This window comes from Bison bison, unplaced genomic scaffold (assembly GCF_000754665.1).
Source record: "Bison bison bison isolate TAMUID 2011002044 unplaced genomic scaffold, Bison_UMD1.0 scf7180017864508, whole genome shotgun sequence".
NCBI classification, from domain to species: Eukaryota; Metazoa; Chordata; class Mammalia; order Artiodactyla; family Bovidae; genus Bison; species Bison bison.
Window position 1 is genome coordinate 7,923,974 of NW_011495064.1, and position 13,220 is coordinate 7,937,193.

Here is a 13,220-nt window from a genome sequence, read left to right on the forward strand (position 1 = left end):
CCAGCATCAGAGTCTTTTCCAATGAGTCAACTCTTCGCATGAGGTGGCCAAAGTACTGGAGTTTCAGCTTTAGCATCATGGGTAATAGATTATCATTATTTTGTTTTGTTTTTTAAATCTCTTTTCCCTTGACTGCAGTGGTGAGAAATATACCATTGGAGTACTTGTTGGTACACTCTTAGTGGGGAGTTGGAAGGCCAAGTGCTGTGTGAAGGTTAGAGAATTAATGATTACAAGACTAATGATAAACTTATCACCCATCATTCAGTAAATATTACAGCGTCCCTAAAGATACAAACACAGAATTTTTTTCACAATTTGAGGGTATGATTTCTGCAATATCCTTATGTCTGACTGACCTTCTCTGGTTCAGATTCGTGAGGTTTGGCTATAGCAGCACTTTATCTGAATAGTAACTCTCTGGTTACGTTCTTTAATTTTCTTCTCTCTTGCATTAGAATGGAAAACTTCTCTCTGAAAAGAGGAGCAACCCAATTGAAGTGGATGAAGTTTATTACTATCACCAGGGCACGTACGTGTGTGATTACACTCAGACAGATAATTCAAGTTCATGGACAGTAAGAGCTGTTGTTCATGTGAAAACCATTGGTAAGTGAGATTTTTTGGTTTCAATATTTGATATTTCAAGTCCAATTACCCAATTAAAGTTATCTTCTTTGGCTTAGTGATGTTTTTCCTTTTGGGGGGTGAGGGGAAGAAGATAGTCATAGACTATAGTCATGAAAAGCCTGGAATATTGGTAAACATCAATTTTCCATTAACCCAGCTTCCATCCTCTAAGGAAGGCCTTTTTGTGGATCATATTCAGGTGTCACAATTTGGTTTTTTTACGATATATATATTTTTATATATATTGGACTTTCCTGGCAGTTCACTGGTTAAGACTTTGCCTTCCAAGGCAGGGGATGTGAGTTCAATCCCTGGTCAGAGAGTCAAGATCCCACATGCCTGCTGGCCCAAAAACCAAAACATAAAACAGAGGCAATATTGTAACAAGTTCAATAAAGACCTTTAAAATGATCCACCTCAAAAAAAAATCCTAATTAAAAAATGAAAGATTCATGCACAGAAACAAAAAAGATTAAGTATTTCACACATGAGTGGTAATATGTTTAAAAATAATACTAAATGTTTCACATCCAGAGATAAGCGACCCTCATGTGCCCGTCACCAGCTTCAACAGTGGCTTTTCCATCCCACTGTTTCTTTACTGAAACAAAACGCTATAGATAGAGCTTGAGGTCTGGGTCCCCAGCCCTTCCCACTTCCTCTCTTTGCAGTTGTAGCCCACTGTTTCCATCTACATGTTTATGCTTTTGCTACGTATGTATATTTCCATTAATAAAGTAGGATACTGTTTTATGTTATAAAATGAGATTTGTGTTATAAACACATGGGATTGTTCTTAAGCATTATTTTGCTGAATTATACCCCCATGAGCAATGTACAGATTCCTATTTGTCCCAAATATTAATAATATTTGGTGGTTTCAGGCTTTCTATTTATTTTATTTTTTGAATTATGAAAGTATGATAATGTTTATAAGAAACTTAGAAAATCCAGAACAAAGTTACATATAGTTCTACTATATACTACAATTACGTTTTTAAGTAGATAGATTGAGATTTTTAGTTGGAGTTTGAATATAAAACTCTCAAAAATTAATAGAATGAATATACAGAGAAGCAGAAGGATATAGTAGACCTGAAAAGCACTGTGAACCAATGCAACATAATTAAGATTTATACAATTTTCACACAACAGCAGAATATACATTCTATTCAAGTTTCCATAGACTATAAGCCGGGAGACATTGGGACATATCCAAGGACATAAAACAAGGTGCAAAAATTTCATGGTCTAAAGGTATTGAAATCATACAGAGTGCGCTCTCTTATCACTGTGGAATCATGTTAGAAATCAATATCAAAAGATATTTGAAAGTAACCCACGTAGTTTCAACTGCAATGTGACACTTAGCAAGAGAGATCTTTGACTTGGCCATTGAAAGCCTCAGTAAAGTCAGAAGAGGTTTCAGACTTTCTGATTTGTCTCAGCTGGACTCTCTTTTTCCATTCCGATTTACGTTTCTCTGACGACTATCAAAGTTGAATACCCCGTCACTCGTTTCTTGGCCCATTGGGCTTATTCTTCTGTGACTTGTCTATTTTCACCCCAGGCCTTCCGTTGGGTCATTCTCATTCGATTTACAAATATCAGCATGGATAAACTATATGATATAATTTAAGTATGGCTGATCTCAAAACATAACCACTCAGAATGGTTGACTTAGCTCTGAGTAAATCCATTAATTACTTTTACTTCCTCTTCTTTCATTACGAGATACAAACCACATGAGGCACCCCGAGACCTGTCTCCTTCCTGGCCCTCGCACTCGCCACCACTGCCGACGTCAGAGATTTACATTTATAAGAGGTTGTTCCTTGGGTGAGGGCTTAGAAGGCAAATAGCCCACATGGAGCACTGGCTGCTCCTCCAAGTGCAGTTGCTCTTTCACTCAGGCGTGATAACTCGCCCCATCAAACTTTCAGTGGCAGGATTTGCTTTTCTCTCTCCCAGAGGATACCTTGAAACATCCATTGCATCTTTTCATGCCTTCTCTGTCATCATGTCTGTCTTCCTCACTTACTCGTTCATCCTCTCACATATTCATTCTCACACAAGTATTTGTAGAACATCTAATACATTTCAGGCACTGGGCTTGATGCTAAAGATGTAAGAGTGAGCATCTGGACATTTCTCTGACCTCCCAGAACTTTCTATCTTGTGGGAGGAGGATTCAGGCTTCTACGGTTCAGTAGGATGAATAGAGAGAAAGGGAAGCAGTGAAGCATGAGGGAGGCCCATCAAACCCACACCTGGGTACCGAGGCCAGCGGAAAAGTGAGGGGCAAAGACAAATCTTGCCCACTGAAGATGGGCAAGATGCTATTCCAGCCAGAGTGAGCAGCACAGCTAATGTGCGAGAGATGAGAGAGAGCATGGTGCATTCAGGGCGCAGAAGAAAGTGAGTTGAGGGTATCTGGAAGCAGAACTGACTCCACACTGTTCTAGTAAGTCTGGACTTTGTTCAAGGAACAACCGGGAGCTGTTGAGGGTTCTAGGAAGGAGAGTGTCATGAATAGATCTGGTTTTGACATAGATCTCTCTGCTTATTGTGCAGAAAATGTGTTTGGGGGAGCAACAGTGGAGGCAGGAAGAAGAATTAGGAGGCTGCTATGAGGCAAGCAGGCAACTGCTGATGGCGGCCTGAACTAGGAGGGATGGAGGGATAGAGAGAAGTGAATGAACTCCAGAAATATTTAAGGAGTTACACGTAAAGGGGCTTGGGAATCAGGAGTGAGGAAGAGGGAAAAGGAGGAGTCCAGGACGAGAGCCAGGTTTTAAGTTGGGCAAGGAGGTGGACTTTCTGTAATACACTGAGAGAAGATGAGATAGAATGGGGAGGAACGGGGTGAGCTGGGATGGGATGGAACAGAAGTGGAAGGGCAGGATGTGGTATAGGGGGCTGGTAGAGGGAACAGGCAAGAAGCAACAGGTTTGAATTATGCTCTTGAAAGATGTCTCTTGTCACTTTTGGGGGGAGGGGCTGTGCTGGGTCTTCATTGCAGTGTGTGGGCTTCTCTAGTTTCAGTGCATGGGCTTCTCTAGATGTGGCTTGGGCTTAGCTGCCCCATGGCATGTGGGGTCTTAGTTCCCCAGCTAGGGTTGGAACCTTGTCCCCTGCATTGGAAGGTGGATTCTTTACCACTGGACCACCAGGGAAGTCCTCTCTGGTCACTGTTTGAGCAGACCTAGCAGAGGTGATTAGAAATGGCTTTATATATATGTAAAAAACATGTGGATGGAGTTTAAGTGCAAGATGAAAGAGGAAACTCAAAGACGGTTTACTTTTCTGGCATGATGAGTTGGCAAACCGTGGTACCATGCCATGAGACAGACGAACAAGAAGTGAGTATGAGGAGGAAATTCAGTGTTAGCCTTGAAAGGACTTTCAGTCACCAAGTCACCGTGACAAGTGGGTGTTTGGGTAAACCAGACTGGGATGTAAGAGCTGGAGCTGTGAATGTGAGAATGGTTGGCATACAGTCCAGGGAGACGGGGTCAGGCTGGGAGTGAGGACAGAGAGGAGAGAGCCAGAGCATCCAGCGCTGGGGGGTGTGGGGGACGAGGAGCGTCCTCACAGGAGTTGAAGCAGGGGTGCGAGGACAGAGGAAAACTGCCCCGGAACTCAGAGATAAGGTGTTGCAAGAAGGAGGGGGTGAGGCTTGGCCTCATGTGGTGAGACCCGGGAACAGATCACTGGCTCTGGGAAGAGAAGGGTCATTATTTGCATCAGCAAGTGGGTATCAGTGGAAGGGCAGGAGGGAGCAGTTACACAAGTGAAACTGATGATGCAGGAGAGAGAACCTTTCAAGGGCAGAGACGTCTCACGGGGAAGGTACCTGGAGCTGCCCCACATGGAGAGCAGGTGCAATGAAGACCACCCGGAGAGAACTGCGGAGTGATATTCACCAGAGGCAGAGCGGAAGGAGGAGCCCACAGCGCTTAGTGCAGTGAGCAGAGACTGGGAGGACAGGCCAGCTTCGGGGCCCGGAAATGTGCTGCCCAAGGAGGAGAGGAGAGCGTGCCCGGCAGCAGCCAAGGCTGCTTGCTGTTGTTTAGTCGCTCAGTCATGTCTGACTCTTGTGACCCCACGCAGGGTCCCACCAGGCTCCTCTGTCCATGGGATTTCCCAGGCAAGAACACTAGAGTGGGTTGCCATTTGCTTCTCTGACCTAGCTACTAAGAGGGAAAGCAAGTTAAAAACTCAGCTGTGCCCAGCAGATTTTTGTGCAAGGAGGTCATGGAGGTCACTGGCAACTTTGGCCAAAGGGCTTTCAGTGGAGAGATGGGAGCAGAAATCAGATGCGTGGGAGGGGAGGGGGAGGAAGTGAACACACAGTGCTCCTTGCAGAACTCAGCGGGGAAGGAAGGAGAAGGGGTGGGGATGTGAGTTGAAGGGTGTTTTTCCTCCGTTTTAAGATGGAGAGACTGGGGAATTCCCTGGAGGTCCAATGATTAGGGCTCTGAGCTCTCACTGCTGAGGTTGCAGGTTCAATCCCTGGTCAGGGAACTAAGATTCCTACAAGCCACTGCGGGGAGTGGCAAAAAAAAAAAAAAAAGATGGAAAGACTGAGCAAGGATAAATGCTGATGGGAAGAGAGAGAGAAAGTCAAAGATACAAGAAGTAGGTGGTGTAATTGAAGGAAGGAGGTCCCTGAGAAGTGGGAGAAGAACAGGAGGTGCCCAGAGTAGACGAGGCGGATTTTCCTATCTTAGGAGATGAGGCATCTTCAGGAGGGAGTTTGACAGTGGAGGCACATTTGAAAGTTTGTGACAGAAAGTTGAGGGATAAATGATTCATGAAGGGCTGAACTCACCTTTATTTTGAAATAAATCGTAAATTTGAGGATGGAGGAAGAGGTGAACTCCAATCTGGCTGACCTGCATTTCCTCAGGTGGGTTCTCCTTCCTGTTCCATTTCTCCAGATGGACCAAAAACCAATCTTGGAGGGTAAAGATGAGGGTTCAAGTCTGTGGTCAGCAAGCAGGCTGGCCTGGAAGAAAATGTACCTGGACAGATACGGACTTATCAAGGACTCCTGTTTTGCCAAAACCGGCAATCTGATGTCACAGTCATTTCTGGAAGCATGATTTTCACATGCAAACTTGAATTTCTAGTCTTATGGATTATGAATAAAATCTGGAAAAGTTCCCCCAAATTAGATCAAAATGTGACCCTGCAGACCAGGCCTTCATATTTCCAATGCAAATAATGATTTCTATTTTTATCTTTTAGTGAAGAACACTAATCTCAAACCAGATATTCTGGATCCCATCAAGGACACCTTGGAAGTAGAACTTGGTAAGATGGGTGGGGTCATCACCCCTGAATGACCTTGTGCTTCTGGGAGCAGGTCTAAGTGTGGTTCAAGGAAGAGCATCAGGATTTCAAGTCAAACAGAACCGGAGGTGAATCTCGACTCGGCCACTGACAAGTTCTGTGACCTTATACAGTTGCTAAATCTCTTGAAGCCATGGTTTGTAAAAGTGACCTCACAAAATTGCATTGAGAAATAAGGGTGACTTGAATGTCAACCATGGTTAATAGATTTTTAAAAAAGATTCTTCTGTACTCCACATAAATTGGAACATAGATTGGTTAGGTCCATTGATTATAAATTTAACCATTTACCAACTTAGGCAGCACTAAGTATGTATGAACACAGAGTTTGGTTTGGCCTTTAAGATAACCACAAAAGAATACTACAATCCCTGTTTAAATAAGTTGTATTCCAAAGTAGTGTCTTCTTTGGGGTGGAGGGGGAAGCAATGTCTAGTGGTTCCCTTTGATTTTGTCAGCTTCAATAATATCTGCATCTTCCTACATAGCCAAGTAAGAACTGCTGTCTTCAAAACCAAGTGCTGATTGTGCCAGTAAAATAAATGCTACTTTAAGTGCTAATAAAGTATTTATCCTTGTAGGAAGAAAAAAAGTAATATTATTGTAAAAGACCACTGCGTAGCAGTTTCTTTTAGATGCTAATTACAGCTCCCCTGATGGCTCAGGGATAAAGAACCCAGGAACCAAAGCAGGAGACACGGGTTTGATCCCTGGGTCAGGAAGATCCCCTGGAGGGGAAAATGGCAACTCACTCCAGTATTCTTGCCTGGGAAATCCCACAGAGGAGCTTGGTGGGCTACAGACAAGACTTGGTGACCAAACAAGAAGATAATATTATCTCATTATAGAAACGTCAAAATAGATATGGTAAATTACCACTAGGTGGCGGTAGCGGTATATCCTGATAATGAACTAGAGCTACTGGGCTGGCTAAACGGCTCATTGGGTTTCCCCTGTAAGACCTCATGGAAAAACCCAAATGAAGTTTTTGGCCAACCCAATAGTACAGGCAACATCACAAGAATGAAAGGAAGGAGGAAAGAAGGAAGGAAAGCATTAATTAATATAAAAATAGCCAAGTTACCTATGTGCTGTGCTAAGTAGCCTCAGTCGTGTCTGACTCTTTGCAACCCTGTGGACGGTAGGCTCCTCTGTCCATGGTGTTCCCAAGGCAGGAAGACTGGAGTGGGTGGTCATGCCCTCCTCCAGGGGATCTTCCTGACCCAGGGCTTGGACCTGAGTGTCTCATGTCTCCGGCATTGGCAGGAGGGTTGTTTATGGTACCAGTGAATGTTAAAGTTATTACTGTAGGAAAAGCATTATCAAGGTGAGTTTTCAAATGAAGTCCCTAAACTTTATATGGTTAAAATACTGAATTTCTGGATAACCCTTCCCCAGAAAATGGGTAGAAAGAGGGCGGTATAGTTACGTACACACCCATCCACAGAGCACAATTCAAAATAGAGCTGAATATCCAGATAATCACAAAAACCTCAGGATTTTCATTTAGCATGCAAGTGCTTTTGGCCACCTGATACGAAGGGCCGACTCATTGGAAAAGACCCTGATGCTGGGAAAGATTGAGGGCAGGAGGAGAAGAGGGTGACAGAGGATGAGATGGCTGGATAGCATCACCAACTCAATGGACATGAGTTTGAGCAAACTCTGGGAGATGGTGAAGGACAGGGAAGCCTGGCAGGCTGCAGCCCATGGGGTCACAAAGAGTCGGACAACAACAAGAAATGCAAATACTGCCTATAAAATATTCTTCAGCAACACCCTTGTAACTGCTTGAGCAGCAGCGTTGGAAGACAGGGCTAGTCACTGAAACTGCTCATTTTCCTGGTGTTTATCCTGAAACCACATCAGAACTCTTAGTGTATGACCATGCCAGTCTTCATTTGGGTAAATATAGCCACAGGTTTGAGATCTATTCCTGGTTTTACACGTTTCTCAATGGCTATGTCCGGCACGCCTGCTCTACCTGTGAACCTGACCGCCTCAGGGGACAGTTTCCAGGTGGCGTCTTCCTCCTTCACAGGGCACATCATTCTCACCAGCGGCCTTCCTGTTTTCTGTGGCCCCTTCCTTTTCAGGAAAGCCTTTAACGCTTAACTGCACGGCACGATTTGGCTTCGAAATAAACTTTAATCCTGTGATAAAATGGTACATCAGAGATTCTGACCAGGAGTGGGAAATCAAAACACCCAAGGGAAGAAGGTAAGAAGGAAATGAGCCAACTTATTCTTTGCAACTCCCACGAAAGGCTTTCACCTTTAAAAAACCCCTCAAATGTCCACCCAGAGCTGCACGCACACACCCACGGTTGATGGTGTGGCCACTAGTGCCAGCTAGTGGAGCAAGCAAAAGCGTAGACGTGCAAAGTGTGAGTTAATTTTAAACTTGGGGGCCAAAGGCAGTTTTGTATGGGCTTCCCTGGTGGCTCAGAAATAAAGAATCTGCCTGCCAAGACAAGAGATGTGGGTTCCATCCCTGAGTTGGGAAGGAGTAGGAAATGGCACCCTCCTTCAGTATTGTTGCCTGGGAAATCCCATAGACAGAGGATCCTGGCGGGATACAGTCAAAGAGGGTCATAGAACTAAATATTTCAGTTATTTTATTACTTTTTAATCTATTTTTTATTTTTGGCCTTGTGACTTGTGGGATCTTACTCCCCTGACCAGGGATTGGACCCAGGAACCTGGCAATGAAAGCCCAGAATCTTAACCACTAGACTATCGGAAGTTCTCCCCTATCTCCTTTTTTTTTTTTTTTTTTTGGCTGCGCTGTGCAGCATGTGGGATCTTAGTTCCCTGACCAGGGATCAAACCTGCATTCCTTGCATTAGAAATGCAGTCTTAACCACTAGACTACCAGGGAAGTCCCTGAAGTCCCTTTTTAAAAATTACTTAAAAATTTTTTATTTTTAAAAAATTTTATCAGCTGTTTCAAAGTTCTGTTTGTAGAACAGTTTGCTGTGGCTGCTTTGCCCACCATGCTAACAAGCAGACACTGACCCAGGCTACTTGAATAGACTCGGTGTGTCCAACAGACTGGAGAAGACTCTGCACCCGTGCCAGACTCTCCCATCCCCCCGTGGGGTCCTCCTTTCACAGTGGGGTGAGTCAGGGTCTGAACTCTGTAGTCCTTAATGGTCCGAGTGTATCCAGAGGAAAAGGCACAGGAATAAGCAGTCTGACCAAAATTATGAGGCATGAGGAATAGTTGACACAATCCGACCTGGAAAATGAGACCCAGAGATGGGATAGCTATTTTTTTCTTATTTTTTTCTTATTTTTTTATGCACGTCCACAGCAGCTTTATTTACAATGCTGTTGTTGTTATTGTTTAGTTGCTCAGTCGTGTTGGACTCTTTGTGACCCCATGGACAGTAGCCCATCAGGCTCCTCTGTCCATGGGATTCCCCAGACAAGAATATTGGAGTGGGTTGCCATTTCCTTCTCCACGGGATCTTCCTAATCCACGGACAGAACTTGCGGCTCCTGCATCTGCAGGCAGATTCTTTACTGCTAAGCCACCAGGAAGTCCTTCAGTAGAAGTTAGACATTTATAAATTGCAGTATCTCTTCTTAAGGGGAATTTGTCATGAAAGAAAGATCGGATGAGGCCCACAAGCAATTATCAGTTCAGTTCAGTTCAGTTGCTCAGTAGTGTCTGACTCTTTGTGATCCTATGGACTGCAGCACGCCAGGCTTCCCTGTCCATCACCAACTCCCAGAGCTTGCTCAGACTCATGTCCATCAAGTTGGTGATGCCATCCAACCATCTCATCTTCTGTTGTCCCCTTGTCCTCCTGCCTCCAATCTTTCCCAGCATCAGGGTCTTTTCCAATGAGTCACTTCGTCGCATCAGGTGGCCAGTGTTGGAGCTTCAGCATCAGTCCTTCCAATGAAAATTCAGGACTGATTTCCTTTAGGAGTGACTGATTTGATCTCCTTGCAGTCCAAGGGGCTCTAAAAAGTCTTCTCCAACAACCAATTATATTCTAGTATAAGTACTTAGTATGATGCTTAGCCAACTCCATCATTTTTAAAAAGTGGCTCATCCCTGAGTATCCTCCATCCTTCCAGCATCTCCTTGTACTATCTGACAGCTCTTCTGAAAGCCAAACAGTTTGTCTGCTTATACAAGTTCCAAAAACTGTTTAATGCATGTCAATCTGTGTTACCCAAGTGGTGTGGTATTTTGCCTCTTTTCCTAGTGTTAAATCCACCTTAAAGGATGAAGTCATAGAACGTGTTGTCCTCTTGGAAAAAGTTACTCAGAGTGATCTTCACAAGAAGTTCATTTGCTTTGCCCAGAACTCCATTGGGAACACTACTCAGTCCATCCAGCTAAAAAAGAAGACAGGAGGTGAGCCTGAAGGGGGATGCAGAATGCACGCAACTGCTTTTACCTAGGAGGAGAGGAACTTCCCTAAAAAGTAGTCATGGTGATGATAGCCACAAACGTGCACTAGATGCCAAGCTAAGCATGCACTTTGCTTGTGTTGATTCACTCAATACCTTCACCAAGGCCACACAGCTGTAAGTTTCACATCAGTGACCGAGAGCTGGTCCTCTTACTAATATTCTGCATACAGGGGCTGTGCTGGAGAAACCTATCATTTGTTCACTCACTCCTTAGTTCATTCACTCATTCATTCTTTCTGTAAAGACCTACAGAACATGCCCTACATGACAGGCATCACGCTGGGACCTAGCCCTCTTTCTTATTGTCCTCCCCTGGCTTCCAAATCCGGAGCATGTGATGGTCTGGACTTGGCAAGTGGAGGAGAGAAAGAAGGGAGATGGAGAAAAACGCTCAGTTTAGGAGTTACATGTATATATCACAGATTGTGGCTGGAGAGGAAATTCCTGATAAGGAATGGCTTTCAAATTTAAGAAGTTCAGAGTTGAAGGTGATATCATTTACTCACCGATGAATAGAGATGAGAGAACAAGCACGTTTGGAATGCTTGTGGGGCTTAACTAGGACACACGTAATGCCCGGCGCCTGGTGGATGCTCTGTAGAGGTGTGGGTTGAAGGTGCCAGGTGTTAGGTACTTTAGAGGTGAGAAAGCAAGATGGAAGTAGCTCTGGGCTCCAGGAAGTTTAGATTTTAGTAGATTTGATAACACATGAAAGTAAATTACAATAAATGAGAAGGAAGCTTATCAGGGAAAAGTAAATAAAAGTAGTTTTTGTCAGCTTCCCCAGTCACCCCAATCAGGAACTGGCCATTATCCTGGGTTCTCTTGAGTTTATTTTATGACAATTCCTTCAAGATGTGATCTAAGACATGTCCGGAATCAAGAGAAATGTTTTCAATGGCAGTGATTCTGGTAAATCACGTCTGGCAGAGGTGCCGGGCAGGCGCTGCTTGAGTGCGGGTGTGTGGGAGGGCGCTCTGCCTCTGTGACTGCTCAGCTCACACCCGCGCATCTCTGTCCCCAGTGGTATTCCTCTACATCCTCCTGGGCGCAGTCATGGGCCTGGCAGGCGTGCTGACCGCGGGCGCACTGCTCTACATGTACTGGATTGAAATAGTGCTGGTTTACCGAACCTACTGGAGCAAGGACAAGACGCTCGGGGGTAAGACGGCCCACCTCGCCTCTGCTGTTTCCCCTCTGAATGGACCCAGAGGGAGAGAGCTTGGGACATGCACGTTCCCTGAGGGGCAAAGTCATGACCCCCAGCTTCTGAGGTCCTTCTGCTGGTCTGGTGGCTTTACACCTGGGAGGGTTGGGCCCCCGGGGGAGAAATGATCTCTTCTCATTCCAGTTACTAGGAATCTTGCCAATGATGCTATTGTAGGACATATTGGACTTAAAAATGACTCTCCTCTCAACATCCTAAAGCAAGATGGTGGATGACTTAACATCTCCGTGCCTCCTTCGTTCTCTCTTCTGTGAAGTAGGGTTGTAACCACAATGAATGCCATGTGGGCTCGTTGAATGGACACACTGAGGGTTAGAATGGCATGTAGCACAACGTAAGCACACAGGACGTGTCCGTGCCAGGCTTGCCAGGTGGCACTATTGGTAAAGAATCTGCCTGCCAGTGGGGATTGGCAGAATCCAACCCCCTGGGTCGGGAAGATCCCCTGGAGAAGGGAATGGCAACCCACTGCAGTATTCTTGCCTGGGAAATCCCATGGACAGAGGAGCCTGGTGGGCTACAGTCCACAGGGTCGTAAACAGGTAGACACGGCTGAGTGATCGAGCACGCACCCAGAGCTGCTCTACAACGCTGTGTTAGTTTCTGCTGTACAGCAAAGTGAGTCAGCTATATGTATACACGTATCCCCTCTCTCCAGTAATACTATTTGAGAGGCATTATGCAAAGGGCTGGAAAATGAGCCAGTTGTGTCCAATTTCAGAGCCCAGAGGCTAACTTTTGAGATGTTCTAAAGTTTCCATTCGGAGAAGACAATGGCACCGCACTCCAGTCTCTTGCCTGGAAAATCCCGTGGACGGAGGAGCCTGGTAGGCTGCAGTCCATGGGGTCACTAGAGTCAGACACAACTGAGTGACTTCACTTTCACTTTTCACTTTCACGCATTGGAGAAAGAAATGGCAACCCACTCCAGTGTTCTTGCCTGGAGAAACCCAGGGACGGGGAAGCCTGGTGGGCTGCCGTCTATGGGGTTGCACAGAGTTGGATACGACTGAAGCGACTTAGCAGCAGTAGCAGTAGCAAAGTTTCCATTTAGTTCTTCAGCACACCTTAGAATCTATGTGTATTTATAATAGTTGAGTCAACAACGGCATTTGTTGTTATTGTTATTTGGTTGCTAAGTCCTGTCTGATTCTGTGTCCTCGTGGACTGTAGCCCACCAGGCTCCTCTGTCCACGGAATTCTCCAGGCAAGAATACTGGAGTGGGTTGCCATTCCCTTCTCCAGGGGATCTTCCCCATCTAGGGATTGAACCCACCTCTCCTGAATCGGCAGGCAAATTCTTTGCTGCTGGGAAGCCCCAACAGAATCTTATGAGACCTTGCTGCTGCTGCTAAGTCGCTTCAGTCGTGTCCGACTTTGTGCGACCCCATAGACGGCAGCCCACCAGTCTCCCCCGTCCCTGGGATTCTCCAGACAAGAACACTGGAGTGGGTTGCCATTTCTTTCTCCAGTGCATGAAAGTGAAAAGTGAAAATGAAGTCGCTCAGTCGTGTCCGACTCTAGCGACCCCATGGACTGAAGCCCACCAGGCTCCTCTGTCCACGGGATTT

The 13,220-nt window shown here is 45.3% G+C and overlaps 1 protein-coding gene across 1 annotated transcript in view; it reads left to right on the forward strand.

The window, feature by feature from the left end:
• Positions 1-13,220, forward strand: part of IL18RAP (interleukin 18 receptor accessory protein) — a 30,454-nt gene that overhangs the window by 14,738 nt on the left and 2,496 nt on the right. Inside the window, 5 exon segments of the mRNA XM_010829683.1 lie at positions 459-609; positions 5,884-5,949; positions 8,085-8,208; positions 10,211-10,362; positions 11,446-11,583. Of these exon segments, the coding sequence (XP_010827985.1) occupies positions 459-609; positions 5,884-5,949; positions 8,085-8,208; positions 10,211-10,362; positions 11,446-11,583 (631 nt within the window).